The sequence below is a fragment of the Polyodon spathula genome, chromosome 21 (assembly GCF_017654505.1).
Source record: "Polyodon spathula isolate WHYD16114869_AA chromosome 21, ASM1765450v1, whole genome shotgun sequence".
In the NCBI taxonomy this organism is placed as follows: domain Eukaryota; kingdom Metazoa; phylum Chordata; class Actinopteri; order Acipenseriformes; family Polyodontidae; genus Polyodon; species Polyodon spathula.
The window spans coordinates 25,360,958-25,380,332 of record NC_054554.1 but is presented as its reverse complement, the minus strand read 5'-3'; the positions used below and the strand labels follow the sequence as shown (position 1 = coordinate 25,380,332).

Below are 19,375 nucleotides of genomic sequence, written 5' to 3'. Positions count from 1 at the left end.
AGAACATCTATCTGTCTTTATGTATGTCACAATTATATTTTTTACATATAATAGAGGCAGCTGTAGAGACGTACTAAACATCACCCTTTAGTGTTTAAAAGATAACAATCTTACCCAATTCTAACTGGTCCTGGTAGTCTACATAAGGGTGACCTATATTTGAATGGTTTCGATATTGTATACATTAGTTGAGTGCAGTTAGGGTTTTATCTCATTTAGTAAAGTCATTTTGATAGGTCTGCCATAGTAATCCTTCAAGCATAAAGCTGCATAATTAACCTCATTTGCCAATGTGAAACAATAGGGACAGTGTGTGTGCTCTCAGTAATTGAGGTCTGGAGGTCCAGCTGTCCAGATCAATATTACAGTGAGGCCCATCAAGTAATTGCAATTAAATCTGCCACTTCTGTAGCTATTATATAACTAATTTAAAATGTAAGATCTAACACAAGCCTTTGACATCTGGGGGCACACGTTAAAGGATGGCTTCGGTGAAAATTATTAATATTAGCTTGCATTATAGACAAAAATGACAATTGCTTTGAAAACAAGTACACTGTTTCAACACTTTTGTAAATCCACAAAAACAATTCCCTGCACCAGTGTAAATGAAGGTTCACAGAATTTAAAGACTTAAAAAGGGCATTAATGGATTTAACAGCTGTGATCCATTTGTGCCAACCTGTGCCACATTGCTTCTGCGCCCAAACATAAAACACAGGAAGACTTTGTTTCCAATTACTGAAGAATCTGAAGCTGAGCTTGGATGGCATGCAGAATTAACCTGTTGTGGCGCCAAAATCCTGATGACTGTGCAGTTTTTTGTCCTCAAAAGACACAAAATGGGTTTGTTATTCGGTCTGTGTTCAAGTACTTTATCGGACCACCGAACGCATTTGCCGCCAGTCCAGTAGGGGGAGGGTGCATAGTTCTGCCTTCCCATTTCAGCACCTTGCAGATGGATAGCTCCTGGGTGGATTGCTTTTCATTGCAGATGTAGTGCTATCAATAAGGACAGGGCATTAAGGAAGTGAGCTTGAAAGAACCAACAGGATGTGAACGATTAGAGCTGTTTCCACCTGGTGGGGTTTCAGGCAATCTGAATTCAGAAAGGAAAGGCATGGACAAATGATGAATCCATGATCATTAAATTATACGGTCATTGATAAGATGCTGAATGATGACATCTTCACAGTACAGGGTGGTTCCAATGGCAAGCCCATCCCTATTTCTTAAGGTCATTCAGTGAAAAAAAAAATTATTATATATATATATATATATATATATATATATATATATATATATATATATATATATATATATATATATATATATATATATAATATATACGAAGTGTTTACTCTGGTTTGATACATAGACGTTCCCAGGGTCACACAGAAAGTAATGAAAGTACTGGGATTTCAATTGTTCGTTCTCATTCCTTTAACCCATTTAAATGCCCTGAATTAATCTTAATATCAGATGGATGTTAGGTTAACTTGCGGACTACAGCACTGCATCAATGATAGTGCTTGTGTAAGGTAATGATCGTATGGGAATGGGTTTGAAACTAGAATAGGTCATGCGTTTAGACCTCCGCTCTGTCTCACAGTTAAAATGGCACGGTTTTATAATATCGCTGAGATAGCATGACTTGTTTTTAAGCAGATTAAGAGGGCGTGACCATAAAATGGAAAACGTCACACCAAAAACCTGAAGTCTGACTGTGGAACGAAGACATGTGTACAGAAATTACAGTTTATAACGCAAACCTTTTTCTTTTTTGTTCTGACAGCTATCTGTGTTACGATACCCCCAATGTTTGTGTCTATAGAGATGTTATGGTACAATATACAATCCCTATTTTTAAAAGTTATTTAGTCAGTGCCTACTTGAATTCAAGACAATAAATAAAAGGGCAAGATGAACCATTGATAAATTATAGTCATTAAATAACAGAAGTGTACAGTAATCGTCATATAGCCCGTATTTAGCATTTAGGACATGTGCATATAATTTGCATGGAGGACATGTTTAGGGCTACATGCAGTGGTTATGTTAAACAAAACATTGGTAGTGTGACTCAGCTAGAATGGGCTTCTGAACTTTACACACTACTAAAAGAAAAAAAGAAAAAAAAAACTGCCTAATCAACCCGGTCTTCCACTTGCCAAATAATTGCAGTGTCAGTGACAAGGCATCCGATTCGAACGGTTTGGAACGCACTAGTGCCATCCCTGCACAGAAGCTGGAACCTGGACGAAACAGCGCCCCGACAGCACTGTGCATTCGGAGCCAAAGCAAACAGCACCATTCCGCCCAGTAACACTGGGACTCGCCGATGTGAAACTGCGCACTCCTGCAAACAAGACAGAATAAAATATCCTTTGGTGAAGTCACAGGTGAGTCATCTGAAAAGGTTTGGCTCTAGGACCGGGGTTACCAGACAGGGAGGAGGTTTCTCTTTTCAGAATGACGTTTCTTATTTCAGACGTGCGGATGCAAGCGTGATAATATAAGTCGGGCTAGAGGAGGATTCGAAAAACAGCAGCACGAATCGAGCATCAGCAAGGTAAGAGTCTGTTTTTACAATTGTGCTTCCCAGTTACGAGAATTTAAACCAGGTTTCTGACAAAGAAAGACATGCTGCTGATAGGATTACTATAGTATTTGTGTATTATTAATTATAGTTATATAATTATTTAAGAACCTTACATAACGTATCATTATGGAACCGATATAAATAGTGTAATGAGCTAGTTGGAAAATATACAGCTATTTATATATGTTGTTGGTAATTAATTGCCTTCATGTCAATTCATTACACAAGCATGGATAGCCTTCAGATTTACTTAAACAAGTAATAACATTGTTTACGAAAAAATAACTTGGAACTTTTGAATGTTCAATTTGTTTTACTGAGGGCCTATATGTTATTATTGAGTCATATAGCTCGCATGTATATTGCATTTCATTTTAAATATTAAGATGTAACAGGTTATAACGGCTGGGGCCGGGGGGGAATCTTAATGTGGCGTGACTAAGTACATACTATACCCCTGTATGAACTTCCTTTTCGCCTCGGATTTGTATTTATTATAATGACATGAGAATGACTTTTGGAAATAGATTGTATATTTTACCATGTTTTGGTCTTGAATGTGGAGCTTGACCTCTAATTGGGGGGACGGGGGACGGGGGACGGGGCCCCCGGGGGACGCCCCCCTGCCCCCCCCCCCTGGGACGGGGTGGGGGGACGGCCTCCCCCCCTGGGGGGGACAACAACAACAACAACAAAAAAAGATGGGGAATTAGAAACGAGAATAGGAAATAGATTTCGGTATAGATTTTGTGTTATTCAGACCGAAACCTATTTGAATATCTGTGTGGGTTTAGTTGGTAACAGATCGTGGATAAGTGCCATCAATTTGCAATAACAAAATACTTTCTAATAAACATTATTTCTATAGCATATACAGACGTCGTTTTGTATGTACGTCATTCATACGTTCATCTTATAGAAAGTTATTACTGACTAGTCATAAATAAATCAATCAAATAAACAATACATCTCGAGTGCAAATAGTGCTGAAAACGACAACTGCTACAATCGCATCCTGAAACGTAATGATAACCCCCTCTTCAGCGCCAATCGCAATGCTGTAATATTAAACATACAGTTGGTTGTCGTGCGCTTTCAAATTAACCTCATGGTACGCCATTCCCAAATACAACAAAAAGATAAATACCCCTCCCCAACCCGAAAAGCTGCAGGGTATAACTATTAGAGAATGGCTGCTGCTGAATAAAGAGGGAGCAGTCATCTACCTCAATATGCTGTATGTAAATAAAACATGAATTGTTTTGTCCCTGCTCGATTTAGGCAGTTGGGTGTCACGTCCCTCACGTCTCAATGCAGATACATGCTGCTGTATTTGGAAATCGGTAAATACATTATTGTTTCAGCTGCAGCCTTGGATTGCTATAGCCTGTACTGGCAAATAAATAAAACCTACCGATTCAATTGACGTATTCGGCAGACCAGAAACGACATGTTGTCTATAGCGGAACACTTCTGCCAGACTACCAGAAAAAAAAATGTGTTATTAACATTTGCTTTTAGTATGGTCGAGCCTGCTAGTGCCTTTGGCAGGATATGTTCTTTTTAAAGAGTGTATGGTGGTGATTGTACCTTATCATCAATGCCTGCATTCATAATTTCAAAAAGGGTTTACCCGAGTCTGTCTGGCTTGCTGAGTAAAGAGAAGGAATCGCTAATTAAGTGTAATAAATATGTCTGTGTCATATAGTTTCTGTTTTGTAAAGATTACATTAGCCTTTGGGGTATATATTACAAAGCTCACCCTGAGTTAATTCATTCAACATTTTAAGCATATAAAGTGGAAGTGGTCACGAAACGATGCTCAAGGAACTACACTCCCCAGAATACCTTGCCAAATGAAGACCTGCGTTACGTGCAAAACTGGGCATATGGGCGTTTCTCAGTTGGGGCTTTTCACAGTTACGCGATCCCTCATCAGGTAAAGCGTGTGGCGTCTTGTGCGCTGTCCTGTGATTAGTGGCGGATTAACGTCTAAACCACTTAGGATGCCAGTAAAACTCACTGTAACCGGCGGATCAAAATATAGCAGTAAATAAATATATGCAAATAAGTAATGTGTGATCGGTCTGATGCTAAGAGTGTGGGTGCGTTATTAAATTCACCGCTGCATGCACCGATGCAAAGCGGAATCACCAAACCGTCGCTCAACGAACTGTTGTTAAATTCACCGGCGCGTCGCCGCTGAAGCAGCGGATTTACCGGGTAGAGAGTTGGTGAACCGCACAAAACTGAAATGGCCTCTCCCACTGAGGAAGATTGTCTTATAGAGGGATAGTATTATCAATGTAAATGAGTATGTAGTTGTGTATTTTTAATAAATATATAACAGCACTAATAAACATATTGATAAACAACATTAAATTTGCTAGCTTATCCAGAGTAGCCGACTGAGCTGGTGACCTACAAGAATTCCAAATGAGAGAGAGAGAGAACAGATTTTTGTTTTTATCGTGTATGGTATTTGTCCTTTTAGACTTCAAACACGTATGTTACAAAGTTCCGAAAAGCGGGCGAAAGTGTACCCATTAATATATTCATATTTATAAATATTTACAGTTGCAGGCTAGCTGCTTTCTACATTTTAATGTAACAAGAAGCTAGCTTCTAATTAGTCTGTTAAAGATAACTAACCCTTCGTCCCAATAAGCTTTCAGGTCAGCCACAGCCTTGCGTGGCGCAGCAGCAACCTTTCAATTATTATTAGCAGCTCTGGTGATTCACAACAAAACTGTTCATAAATTCCCTGCAACGCTTAAATATCTGAAGCAGTAGTAGCGCTGCTATCCCAGTATTTAAAGAACATTGCATTATTCACTACAACAAAACAAACAAACAAACAAACAAAAAAAAAAAAAAACACGATTTTCTAAGCGCAATAATTGTTATTTAAGTTTTGGTCAGGAGGCCGGTGTAGAGTGTTTTTGGTATAGGGCAGGAGGCTAACAAATCTTGGGGGGTCCCCAAGAATTCTCAATCCACCACTATTTTGTATCAGATGGGTATGGATAACTTGATTTTTTTTTTGGAAAATGTGAAGAATTGGATTAGATTGAGTCTGTTGCACAAACAAGTGTAAAGGCAAGATTCAGAAAAGGTTCACAGCAGTGCTGGTCTCGAGGTGGCGATATTAATCTAGTACTCCTTGGAAGGGCCTGGTTGCCATTCAACTGTACTTTTGGCAGACCATTCAAACTGGGTATCACTTATCACATGTGAGAGCTTTCCAAAACCCATAAAATAGCATTTGTTAGAGAAGCAATGCAACATGATAGGCACACATTGTCTTGTATGCATGAGCATGACTGTTGTATATCCCCAACACAGTATTTTACCATGTCACCATTTGTTTTCTCATCCAGTTGTGAGGAATCAGTAGTGACATAATTAAGGTGATGTAAACCTCCTTTTGAACAACTTTAGTTGAATTGGTTATTTACACTGTGATGTTTATTCTAGGAGTAGTTGTGTATTGTTGTGTGTCTAAAGTATAGTCTAAAACAATTCAAGTCAATACCTTAATCTGTTTATAATTTGTTAAGGGCTATGTGGTAAAGCCACCCAGTCAATGCTGGTCTACACCCTTGAAAAAGCTCCCAGACTCAGAATTTCTATTTTAGTGCTTCTTGCGCACATATTTAATCAAATATAAGGTTCAAACAAAACAGTAATTTAAACAAAACACTCCTGACTGTTCAGGCTTGGCAGTTACATTCACTGACCCAGTTCCCACCTTGTTCAGCTGCATATTCATCATATCTAAACAAACATTTCCTTGGTCTTTTTATAGGGTGTGGCCAGAGGTAATTGATAATCAATAAATCAATCGCCATCTGGCCACATTCCACACTTTCTCAATTAAGTAATTAAATTAACCAATTAACCAATTCAACATGTAACACTGCGTGGCCGTGCAGAAGTGGCCACATTTTCTATGTGTGCCGAGCTTCTGCCCTGTCACAGGCTAGCTACAAAAGACTAACTTGGAACAAATGCATACTGTATTGCTGAACCAACAGGAGTCAATAGATACAATAGGTCAATATGAAAATCTATGAGAACAATGATGAACAATCTCTGTGTGTAATTCTGAAGGCTGTGTGGGCCTCTATGACGTTTAATCTTGTATATCATTGTAAGTACAGACGGTGAGTCAGACTGCTATTACTAATGTGGGTGCCATTTTGTTCTCAGAGATTCCTGCAGCAGTGTTTTAAACAGCAGCTCAGGCTGCCATTGCCATAGTAGAGCTGTAGCAGCAGTCCTGTAATCCATTCTCATTTCCACATTAATCCTGAATGTCTGTAATCCTTCAACAAGTGTCTGAATCTGGTTTTGAAAACCCCATTGTTGAATATTTGCGGTGTGTAGGTTGGTACACTGCCTGTGTATGTAGGTGTGAACTTGGCTGCTTTTGAAAAGTTGAGATGAGAAAAACAAATGTTGGGCACTGCAGTCTCACTGATGAACCTGGCGTGACCTCCATAATGTTTGTCTTTTGCGTAATTCATACTGTTCCTATGTAAATATAAAGTAATACAGGGTGTATTTCTGAAATGGGCAATAATGGTAGTAATGTATAGAAATACTGAAAGAAACTGACAATCCTTTGACTTTGTCTTTCTCAGGGTCTTTATTTGGGGGGGGGGGGGTGATGAATAGTACATCACCAACTGGAAGGCATGTGCATTGGGACACGCATGTTTTTGTAGGTGGCAGCCATCTTGGTTCTAGCCCATTCACTGCACACAGCCAAGATGGCTCCTGTTGCCAAACAACCAGATAACAAACAGGAGAGAATGATTAATTGCATAAGCTGGGCTATAAAACCACAGTCCACGCATTGTTTGGAGGTAAAGGCAACAGTGAGGAGTGAGTTGGATAAGGTAAGCATACTGTGTGCGTGTGTGTGCGTGTGTGTGTGTGTGCGTGCGTGCTTGTGTGTGCTTGTGTGTGCGTGTGTGTGCGTGGGGGTGTGTGGGTGAGAAAATGTCCCCACAAAGTTAGTAACTCCTGAAAAAAACAACGTTGTGCCCACTTTGTAAAACACCTTTTTCAGAACTAAATGTGCCTTTAAAAAAAAAAAAAAAGCACCAAAATATTTGGTTTGTTGTCAACTTTACAGTATTTGTCTTCTGCCTTGTTGTGCACTCTGCTTTCACAAATGGTCCATGTCATTTTAACCCCCTAACCCCCACCCCACCTTTGCTTTGATCAAATGAGCAAACTGTGCCATTCAAAATGTTGCTGCCTTTCTTGCTACAGTGAATGATTAGTCTTGGAGACAGATGCAATAAGAGTATCATCACAAAGCGCTCAAGGATTATCAAGCCATTCCCCTTTTGAAATCTGCTTTAATCCAAGCGAGGCCCTTGTGAGAGGAAATATTTGCCACAGTCTGATCAATGTAATCTGTGCTCTGTTACAGCCACCAAGACACACTTTGGTGAACCTGGTTTAGTTATGATGGGTGGTTTATTGGACGCATATAGCAGAAGCCTACAACTCAAAGTGGTAGTTTTGGTTTGCTTGCCCTAAGTAGGAATCTGATTACTGTTAAATGAATAGCTAAATTTGGGTGCATGCCATACATCTGTTTTGGATAACTTCTGTTATCTCCTTGTTTAATTTAAAATACACATGGGCTTCCAGGTACGTGACTGGTATAAGGTTTCCAGGGGACAGGTAAGAACTGCTCTAACTCCACACTAACAGTACATAGGTTTGTATTCATATCATTTGATATATGATATGACTGCTTAAGGTTTAAGCAGTCAGTAAAGTATTAATGTATGCAGATCAGCAAAGTTTGTAAGTCATTTCATTGCAGAATTATTTAATTTTAGAAGGCACAAGGTTTATGGAAAAGATGTTTAGATCAAGATGCACCTTCTGTGTCAAGTTCAATAACCTTAGATTGCTGTACGTCTGCATTGCTGTACATCTCTGGGGTTAAAGAGGGACCTACTTATTTTCTGTGCTTCAGCCTAAAGCTCAGTTTTGCATTTGGCATTTGTAAGTGTTAAGAAATGGTGACCTTCTGACCAGCACAAATTGAAAACCAACTCCCTAGGAAACTGAAATGATACTGTATATCATTTCAGTTTGCAGTGCCAGGAATAGAGAAATGCCATGGTCTTTTTTTAGGGTTTGTGACCCTGGGCAGGATAGCGTGCTAGGGGGAAGACAGCTGAGACAGGGCCTCAGAAAAACCTACTAACTTGGAATCTGCTTGTTAATTTGGTACAGGATGACTGGCCTATCCATTTTTAAAATTTTTGTTTTTCTCTACAGGTGACGCAAGGTCACTACAAACCGGGGGGAGAAGGTCACTACAAACCGGGGAGAAAGGTCATTCCAGTAATGTCAAGATTTATATTATATATGTATATATATATATATATATATATATATATATATATATATATATATATATATATATATATATATATATATATATATATATATATATATTGAAGGAACTGGATATGCCTGTTGTGTGATTGATTGCCATGTGTTGTAATATTGTTTCCAGTTGGTTGTGTATGGTCATTTAGCTGTGACAGTATCTTGTTGCCTGATGAGAAATCACATTATATCTGGTGTGTCGCAGCCTTTAACTGGACTTTAACAGAGAACATTAGAGGGCATCTGTCTTAAAGCATTTGTGGATCTTGAAGTGGAAATGTAGAAAAGAATGGTCAGCTGACGACTTGTTGCTGACGGTTTCAAATGTCTGAACATCTGATAAGGTTATCTGGGAATGCTCCATAGGGGCTGCAATGTTGAGTTGTGGTGCTTCTCCCTTCAGATCTTCCTGGGGAGGGGTGTATGCTGTTTCCCATACAGTACAATCCTGCAGTGTTGAGGTAAAGATGATATTTGATTGTTGAACGAGGTGCTGCATCCATTTTGTTGACAGTCGTTTCACTGGAGGCGTTTCATTCAAGTGTGGCTGCAAGCGAGCCAGCAGAGGCTGCACAATTGATTTATTATTATTTCCTGCCAACCCATTTGAGTCTCGCCGGAAATGAGACTGCAGTTCTGCTAAAAGATAATAAAAGTGAGCGATTCATGTGTTTGGCATCTACTCGCCCTGCCAAGGAATAAGAAAGGAAATGCGAGTAAGAACCTGATGCAGGAAAAGCCAGCTACCTCGAGACTTTGATTACAGAAAACTTGGACCTTGATCTCAGATCTGCCTGCCAAACTGGTGTGCATTGCTACTCCAGCCAGCATCGGCCATTAGACAAATAACCTCTAAGGGATATTTTGCTATAGTGAGGGCAAGGGGGCCATTTCATGTTCAAACTAGCGGCTTTGCTTTATATATTCTCTGGAATGGCTCTGCAACAGTGGCTCTCCATGTCCACATTTAAATAGATATGCCATCAGTATGTCCGGATTCTGATGGAAAATATTCTGATGGTTACTGTAAATATCAGTCGCTCTAGCCAAGAGTGGATATCTAATTGGTTTTAGTTGTACCACACTATGCCCCTTTCTGCCCCCCAGGTAACAGTTGAATCATGGGAGGTGCTGCTGTGGATGACTGCCCCACTGGAGTGAAGGCCCCGGATGGGGGGTGGAGCTGGGCGGTCCTCTTCGGCTGCTTTGTCATCACGGGATTCTCGTACGCCTTCCCCAAGGCGGTCAGTGTGTTCTTCAAGGAGCTCATTAGAGAGTTCGGAGTAGGATACAGTGACACCGCATGGATTTCCTCCATTTTGCTGGCCATGCTGTACGGGACAGGTAAGCATAATAGCAACATGATAAATAATGAATTAAATACTTAAATGACAGCTAATTATTCCAAGTTCTTACCTTTCAAATGAGCCATTGACGATCACTTTACGACCTGCTGAACTGGAGAAATGATGCTTGAAGTGGCAGACGTCACTGGCACTGCAGTGAACAGAGCTATAAAGCAAAAAAGGTTTGAAATGTGTTAAAAAAAATAATAAAAAAATGAAAAAACAATCATTTTTGGCTTTATTGCAGAGCAGGAGGGGAAGCGGAGAGGTTGGCTGTCGCAGTGTAAGGGCAGCTCTGCAGCATACAACGCCAAATCAAACGCTCCAGTGATTGGGAGGCTCATTTGCATGTTAGCTTGAGATTTAGCTGGCAAAATAAATATTTATTTTGTGAAAACCCAGATTTATTCAGATTTAATTGCTGAACAATAATGTTTTTCTGATTTATGTTAGGTAAACATTGAATCGCTAAGTGTCGGGGGGGGTTACTTCATACTTGAATCGCTAAGTGTCGGGGGGGGGGGGTACTTAGCTGAAAGTACAAATTTCAACACTTTTAAGAATGTCTTTGTTAACACATACAAAATGTATGCTAAGAAAGGGTGGCGGCATATAAAAAGTTTACACACCACTGCTCTAGTTGACTATAAGTTCCCTGGCAATTCAGACCATCTAATTATTGTTTTTTATGTTTGAGTGTTGACTTCTGGGTGCCATCTTGCCTTGATTGTTCTTCCTGCAATTGAGAAAGTAGCTCCAACAAGGCAGATCTCCTCTTACCACCTTCTCTGTCTCTGTCCAGGCCCCCTGTGCAGTGTCCTAGTGAACCGTTTTGGATGCCGTCCAGTTATGATGGTAGGGGGGCTTTTCGCCTCTTTGGGGATGATTTTGGCTTCCTTTGCCACCAGCATCATTCAGATCTACCTCACCACTGGTGTCGTTACCGGTAAGCCATGCTGCACTTAAAATACCTTCACCAACCTGGATGATCAGCCATGTGATTAGTCAAGGATTTACTTGGAATGTATTCCATGCAGAACTTTTATTCAAATGTGAGAATGAACGGTTCAAGTGATATGTGCCTGCAAAAAGGGAAAAACATTTGGTTTGTGAAAATAGTGTGTTTTTATGGTGGTACATCTTTCTTGCAAGCTCACAAAGTAGATGTAACAAAGCATTTTGCCCTGAGTCTCTGTTTTTTGATTCCAGGTTTGGGTCTGGCCCTTAACTTCCAACCCTCGCTAATCATGTTGAACAGATACTTTGACAAGAAGAGACCCCTGGCTAATGGGCTGTCAGCTGCAGGAAGCCCTGTGTTTCTGTGCTGCCTGTCTCCACTGGGGCAGGTTCTCCAGTACAACTTTGGCTGGCGTGGGGGCTTCCTCATCCTCGGGGGGATGCTGCTCAATTGCTGTGTTTGTGGGGCGCTCATGAGGCCACTGGAGCCCCCCAAGAAGCTGGTAGACCAGGAGGAGCCATCCAGCAAGGTGGTCGAGAAGCAGAAGCCTAAGAGAAAGCTGCTTGACTTCACGGTCTTCAAAGACCGGGGTTTTTTGATCTACACAGTAGCAGCCTCCATCATGGTCCTGGGTCTCTTTGTGCCGCCAGTGTTTGTGGTCAGCTACGCCAAGGATTTGGGCTACCAGGACACCAAGGCTGCGTTCCTGCTTAGCATCTTGGGATTCATTGATATCTTTGCCCGGCCCACGTGCGGGATCATCGCTGGGCTCAAGTGGGTGCGCCCACGCTGTGTCTACCTCTTTGCTTTCGCCATGATCTTCAATGGAGTGACAGACCTGGTCGGCTCCATGTCTGAGGACTACACACAACTGGTGATCTTCTGCATCTTCTTTGGTATCTCCTACGGCATGGTTGGAGCGCTGCAATTTGAGGTCTTGATGGCCATCGTGGGCACAGAGAAATTCCCCAGCGCAATCGGCCTGGTTTTGCTCATGGAGGCCATGGCTGTGCTGGTTGGACCACCTTCTGCAGGTAAGACTTTGAATAGGTAAAGGGGATTTGGCTTGAAAAGCAGGTGGAAAATTGCATGCAGATAGTTGTGAAAAATGCCTGGTGAATTAGATGGGGGCGGGGGGTGGCACAGATTCATCATGCACTTAACATTGACGGCACTTTACTATGGTTAAAGCATATTCAAGCAAAGTAATGCAACTTCTAATTAAGCAATTTACTTTAAATACCCAAGATAATTCAAAAAAAGTTTGTATGCAATACTAACCAGGTTCATTTTGTTTTAAATTGGCAATTTCCATTTATTCCTTCCTCCAGGGAAGATCCTGGATGCTACACATCGCTACATGTTTGTGTTCATGGTGGCTGGCTGTGAGGTGACGCTGTCTGCCCTGGTTTTGGGCTTTGGGAACTTCTTCTGCATCAAGAAGAAACCTGAGAAGCCCATGAAGGAGGTGACTGCAAGTCCAGCAGAGAGTGAGAAGCTCACGAAGCCTGACGAGGAGGAGAAGCGACCGGAGAGCATCACGGTGGACTCCATCGAGGTGGAGCAGTTCCTGAAGGCGGATACTGAAAAGAATGGCGAGGTGAACACAAACCCGGAGACATGCGTGTGAACACCAGAACTGAGAGAAGGAGCAAGCTTGGGGAGGTGGGGAAAAACTCTAACAAAGTGGTACAAAGAAGTGCAAATATTTGTATATTTTAGGTGGGCTATAGATTTACATTAGGGCTGTGCCATATCAAAAAAAGCAAAAGTAAATCTTAAAAGAAGGTCAATTGAAAGTACACTGGAACGGGACTGTTAATGTTATAATAAGTGTCAATCAAGACTCCTCTCCATCAGTCACTGCAGCTATAGAGAATTTGAATCTTGTGAGGAGTAAAATACATAAGCTACTTCTGAATTTCTACTGCAGCACCACTAGAACCAAATCACTGCCATGCTGTACCACAACCATGCCACTGGGGCATTGTTTATAGCTTCATTGTACCACCAGAGCACCGCTTTGAATATGGTTTTACTGCTGCTCATGTTGGGAGCAGTGGCACACACAAGTGCTGATTTTTGCCTGTCCGTTATCTTGCCTCTCTAGAGTCGCTATAGCTGTGTACCTTGTTGCTGCCTGGAGGCCCAGATAAATGTAAGTGTTACGCAAAGGGTCATCAAGACAAAAGGTGGTTAAAAATGAAAAAATGAGTGGATTGATTTTCTTTGAATCTCCGATATCTTTAGCAATGAGATGCTTCAACTAATCACTTATTGTGAGATTCTTTTCATAGAATTGTCGGCTGGGTGTGTGTACTGGTTTTGGATAGCCTGCACTTTCTCAGCCCTCCTTATGCCAGTTCCGGCTACCCCTTTTGTCTAGAGACTGAGCTTGTTTTGTCCTACCAGTTTTTCTTGTGTGTGTTTTGTAACCAGTGTTTGACAAAGTATTTCAAATCTATTGCCCTCTGTGCTTTTGTTTTAAAATCATTGGCCCAATTGCAAAATTGGTGATTTTTTAAAAATATAAATTTCCTCCATTGGCAGTTAACTTTGACTATGGTTACCTGTAAATTGTCAGACGCATATTCGTTAACCTGTAGCAGTGTCATTCTGAGAATCTGCAGTTCCTGGTGGAAGCAGTGCCCATGCTTCGTATATGCATCTCTGTGGCACAGTCCTAATGGACCTAAAATGGAGATATCAATAATATACTTAATGTATTCATGGTTTAATTGTATAAGTAAGTGTATATTTTTGTGTGTTAATGTAACATTATTTGTTTGAATTCACTTTTGAAAAACATTGGCCATTTTGGATTTGGTTGCGAAGAAAATACTAAAGGAGATGAATTGCATTCAAGAAATGTATGATCGAATTTCGTGTGGCAAGCCACTCCCACTTTCTGTTAATGTTTCATGATTTTAAAACCCTGTTTCCTCAAGTGAAAGGTAATGTTTAACAGCCAGGCTCGGTATTTACCAATCCAGTTTTATTGTTTCTATGTGCAGTGTTTGAAAATTAAAGCCTGAAATGAGAAATCAGTTTAGTTAAGGCTCGATGGAGTCAGTTGTAGGATTTTTAACTTTTTATTGATTTTATAAAATTGATAATTTACTTAGCTAGGTGGTACATTGTGCGGCACACCATTTTCCTGCTTTATAATGTGTTCTGTACCAAAATGTGCATACACAAATACAGGGGCAATAGCCATCCATGAAAAATCACCTGCCCCATGCCCACCCCTGAGCGGTGTTGTTGTAGTCTGCAGTGATAGTAAAATGTTTTAAAGAGCAGAGGCTAGATATCGGCGGGACTTCTGAATTAATACATGCACACAACGAGGGATGAAAAGCATTTTATTTTGCGGCAAAGCAACGTGTAGGAGAACCTAAATAAAAAATGATTAGTATGATTTTAACCAAGGCCTGTGCCACATAGCTGGCTACGGCCTTGCACAAACTAATTACAGTCTGATTTTGTTTCTGGAATATGGTATAACTTAATAACTAATAAGTTTCCGTGTTCAGTTTCCTGATTTCACAGACGAGTGACAAGCAGGTATCTCACTTCTGATCTAAACAAGGTGCTCTGTCGAGGTGGTATTTCTGAGCCCTCAGCTATAGCGCTGTGCATTCCATTTTACAATCTTCTGGCCAATGGTGACATCTGCTGGAAGAGTTGAGTAATGGCCAAAATCCTCTCCAATTAAATGCGGGCAGCTGGAATCCTGAACAGTGTTCTCTGCAGCACAGTGACTGGTGTTTATAAGCCCTCTCCCATCCATGTTAGTAGCTAAAACCAAAAGACTGACTTAAAATGCAGACGGAGATATCTGCTTTAAAGATACGTCAGAGATTACCGATTACTTATCTTGCGTAAGAAGAGTAAACTTTACAGAAGTTTCCCAGTGACTGTGCAGTTTGCTTTGGCTCCCTTTTTAGGGTCTTTAGAAAGGATGGTTTTAATGGGGACTGCTCTTTTGAAAGAGTCTAACTAGAACCGCAAATAATAATTGGATTTGATAACATTTCTGCAGACTCCAAGGGAGGTATCCTAACATTTCTCCAGCTCAGTACATGTGTGTGTATGTGTGTGTGTGTGTGTGTGTATAGAGTATACATATATAAATTACAAGTGTGTGCGTGAGGCTTACGTGTTCCTGTATTACTTGTGTCCATACACACTATAGGCTGTACATTTTAAACTCTTGTTACCGGTTTCCAGGTGGGGGCCCTAAAATGATTAACAAGATTTTAGGATTTGTGCAAATCGCATGTACCATGTGTCTGTGTGCATTTGTCAAGCAGCTGGAAATGGAACAAAAAATCTGTATTGCCTTTTCATCTCTGCAGATGACCATCCCAGACCACGTTTCCCCGCACTTTGAATCCCGTGTGGTGCTTGGTAACAATAGCACACCAACAATGGGGTACAACCTTTATTGTCCCCCACAATGGTGATCAGACATGTGTTTAATGATTCTTAATGTGGGGTAAACCTTATGGGACCACTGCTACAAAAAGCAATAAATGCAAGCTCAAATGCTAGTAAGTTCTATTTGTTTGTGTGTGTTAGAAAAAACAAGCTTTGCACATGAACAAAATAATATAGACGTGTGGTAGTTTAAATATATATATATATATAATTTTTAGAAACTGTGTTTTCACAAGAGCATTACAGCCACCCCTTTGGCCAGTAAAGAGTTAATTATTTCAGGATCCCTTGCCTTTGTTTTGAAGGGAGGAATAATGTTGCATGTTGTGAGATTTTAACTGGTGTGGTATCTTTTTATTTTTCTATTAAATTTTCTTTTTAATAAAACTTCTCAAGTGGCAGAGATAGTCTGCCTACACTGTTCTGTGAATGCACTTTACTGTCATCACCCCTGTAGAGAACTGTATTTTTTTACATGCTTTTAGAGTGACCTGTTGCAAATCTAGTGAAATAAATATTTATTCTGTTGAATTGTCAGTTATTCCTTTTAAAAATTCTTTTTAGCTTATTCCACAGCTCTTTTTAATGCAAGAGGACACATTGAAAACCGTGCTCTCCAGACTCCTGGTCTGTGCCCTATCACTAAGCCACACTGTCATTCCTGGTACATGTGTGAGTTTTCACCAGCTGCAATACACACTGTATAATAAACCAGTATTTTCCCCACGGGTGCTACAGTCATTAATTATGTTTTGTACTTTGTGTTTGCTGTCCCATTGAAGTGTTCCAAGCTCAATCCTCTCCAGGATTTTTTTCTGTTCTGAAGCACTTTTTGCAGTGCAGTGTTTTTTTAAATTCACAACACATTCAAGTTAAAAATCACAGCCCCCTCTCTTCAGCAGCAGTGGCCTGTGTGAATGCCCTTGCTTGGGTGCCAGTTTCATTGAAGAAGTGTCGCCAGTGGCTCTGAAAATGGCATGGAAGTCAATACTGAGCAATGCTCTTCTCTCTGTATCACCATGGAGATGCTGGGTGGAAATACAAGGCTTGCGATGGAGGACTTGCTCATTAAAATAACAATGAGTACATGACGTGAAATGAATAGTCCAGAAGACAATGTATGTGATTTCTTTATATATCTCAAATTAAGCTGCCATTTCAACAGCAGTGCAAGTAGATTGCATTCTGATGAAACCTGTTGTGTTTAACTCAAGTGGGTTGCAATCAATCAGATTTTCCATGCCTGCAGCATTTCCTTCAGGGTCATTCCATTCTGTTTTGCTGCAAGATCTACTCCTGCACTATTTTGAAATAGGGTACTAAAATACTAAGATTTCTTGTAAGAGTATTTTTTAAGTGAGTCTACATGTAACAGCACATACAAAATGCTGTGACATGACCAGCTGTTGGGGATGCAGCCCTCAAACTCCTTAACTAAGAATACAGCTGCAGGAATCATCTCCTCCTTGTCATGGATAAAGCTAATCTAATTAACTCCATATGTGTGGACGAAGCAGAAACTATACTTCTATACTTAACGTGAAGCAAATAACTATCCTGTATATCTCGCCCCTTCATAATCCATAGATAAATAAAGAAGGATAGTCTTCCAACTGTAAATAGCTTCTATAAAAACCATGTAAATACTGAAACGACTTCTCGTACTCAAAGAAAGTTTGCTGAACTACAAACTGTATACAGTAAGGTAGTGTTTGAGCCAGGGGTTGCTAGACGTCCCATTCACAACAAAAAGTTAGCAAACAAATAATATGCAAGTGATTTTCTCAGTGTTAATATTGGTTACCTGCTAACAATGGTAACATTTCAGCGCTTAACCCATAAGGATTTATATCAACAAATTATGTTTTTCCTGTGGCCTGATCGTCAGTATGTTCAATGACATTTTATTTAGAATTTTATGTCTGAAGTATATTTTGATGCAATAAGCATCTTTCAACACAAACTGTGTAAATGACCAAAAAAAGATGGAAGAAATCCCCACCAAGGTCCTTTCCTGAATGTTAAATGGTAAAAAAATTGTGCTTTAAAAAAGGCCATGCATCTCACAAAGCTTTCTTTTACAGTATAGCACCCCACCCCCATCGACTGTCTTGCTCCAGTATAGGGCTATTGAAACACCACTGTCAAACATTGACACCTGTTGGCAGATAAGAGTAGCAGCCTCTGTGAACATTCTGCATATCAAGAAGAAAGTCCCAGGAATATTCAGTCAATATTCAAGTTGTGAAATAAAGATATCTGGAAATGATCTTGAATGACCATATTATTAGTCCTAAAAATTGTGCTGAATACACTAAACCCAAAAGAGAAATATACTGGGAACACCCTATTCACATGGGAGCATTCTGTGTCAACAATGGCATTTTATCAGACAGGGAGTCACATACTGCAAGCAGAAGCACATTTACAGACATGCAGTGATACAAAAAGCATGTGGCAATTCAAGCAGTTTAAAAAAAAAAAAAAAAAAAAAAAACTAAACAAATAAAAAAATCTATTTAGCATCCCCAGTGCCTTTCTTGACAACATCAAAGCTATTCAGACAATGGATGAAAATAACTAAATATGACCCTATGCGCTCCAGTTTGTTTATAAATACAATTAAGTGGCTTTTGAGTCACTTCCCATATTTCCAGAATGTACAAGAACTGCGACACTGACTAAAGCCATTCGCAAAATACTCCCCCAGCTCCAGAAGTTGAAATATTGGCAGCAGCTGCGGATTAAAAACATTTTAAAAATCCCTTACAGGGATGCTTAATTTAGCAACCTTTTTTTTTTTCTTCTTGCATTTAAACACAATGCAGAAATATACTACATGGCTGCTGTTACACTATTTCAATCCATCAGTTGTCGAGTGCTCTTTGAGCGAGACGACAAATCCTGGTGTACGACCAGCAAGTGCAAGGACTACAGAAGCATCTTCAAGGGACGAATTTGTTTTAATTTGATGGATTCTAATCCAGTCTAGACAACATGCTGTAGAAATTTAATACTAAGATCTTGTAGAAGCTTGTAAAAAGCATAAAACAAAGAACAAACCAACCCCCCATCTGCTTAGTAACAATGTATTTAGGAGTATTAAACAAGACAAATCTGCAACAGCAGATGACTTTAAATCAGAATTTTTGAATGAGAACATTTTGCTTTTGAGTCATTGCACTGAATATTTTTAAAGAGGTCTAACCACAAAACTTGACTACAGTATAAGTTTGGCACATTTAACAAATGGCAAAGAACTGTATGGGCATTTGCTTTGACAATGTTCAGAATGGTGGCATTCTACAGTTGAGATAAAAAATCTATTTCAGAACATACTAAGTGTGCTTGGAAAGGATTCACTTAAATTTAAACATTTTGGACCACTGGCACATTCTAGTATCTGGACTTGCTGTGTGACCTCAGACACATTGTAGAAGACTAGCTGTCCAAACATTGTGACAATCTCCTACTCCTATACACATTGGTTGACAGTGTTTTGCATACCCATGAACCTCACCCCCTTTAGACATGTCTGAATGTCACCACTTCACCTGGCAGGCAAACCTACAAACTTACCAGCGTCTTGTTTTTAGGCGGTCT

The 19,375-nt window shown here is 40.1% G+C and overlaps 1 protein-coding gene across 3 annotated transcripts; it reads left to right on the top strand.

Annotated features, from left to right (window-relative positions):
- The first annotated feature begins 2,234 nt into the window (after positions 1 to 2,234).
- LOC121296280 (monocarboxylate transporter 4-like) lies at positions 2,235 to 16,303 on the top strand. Of its 3 annotated transcripts, XM_041221630.1 has the most exons (6): positions 2,236 to 2,402; positions 2,492 to 2,572; positions 10,136 to 10,372; positions 11,177 to 11,320; positions 11,584 to 12,366; positions 12,664 to 16,303. In XM_041221630.1, the coding sequence occupies exons 3-6, from the start codon at positions 10,150 to 10,152 to the stop codon at positions 12,960 to 12,962; spliced, it is 1,449 nt and encodes a 482-aa protein (XP_041077564.1). In that variant the 5' UTR covers positions 2,236 to 2,402; positions 2,492 to 2,572; positions 10,136 to 10,149; the 3' UTR covers positions 12,963 to 16,303. The 3 variants fall into 3 exon arrangements, with proteins under 3 accessions (XP_041077565.1, XP_041077564.1, XP_041077566.1); XM_041221631.1 differs by lacking the exon at positions 2,492 to 2,572 and having other exon boundaries at positions 2,235 to 2,402; XM_041221632.1 differs by lacking the exons at positions 2,236 to 2,402; positions 2,492 to 2,572; positions 10,136 to 10,372 and adding an exon at positions 10,397 to 10,556.
- Positions 16,304 to 19,375: the final 3,072 nt, after the last annotated feature.

What these genes read in the sequence shown, in the direction of transcription:
- LOC121296280 (XM_041221631.1), top strand. Translation starts at nt 10,150, where the DNA reads ATGGGAGGTGCTGCTGTGGATGACTGCCCCACTGGAGTGAAGGCCCCG. An exon ending in GGCCATGCTGTACGGGACAG is followed by an intron (nt 10,373 to 11,176) that starts GTAAGCATAATA and finishes GTCTCTGTCCAG; the next exon opens with GCCCCCTGTGCAGTGTCCTA. An exon ending in CACCACTGGTGTCGTTACCG is followed by an intron (nt 11,321 to 11,583) that starts GTAAGCCATGCT and finishes TTTTGATTCCAG; the next exon opens with GTTTGGGTCTGGCCCTTAAC.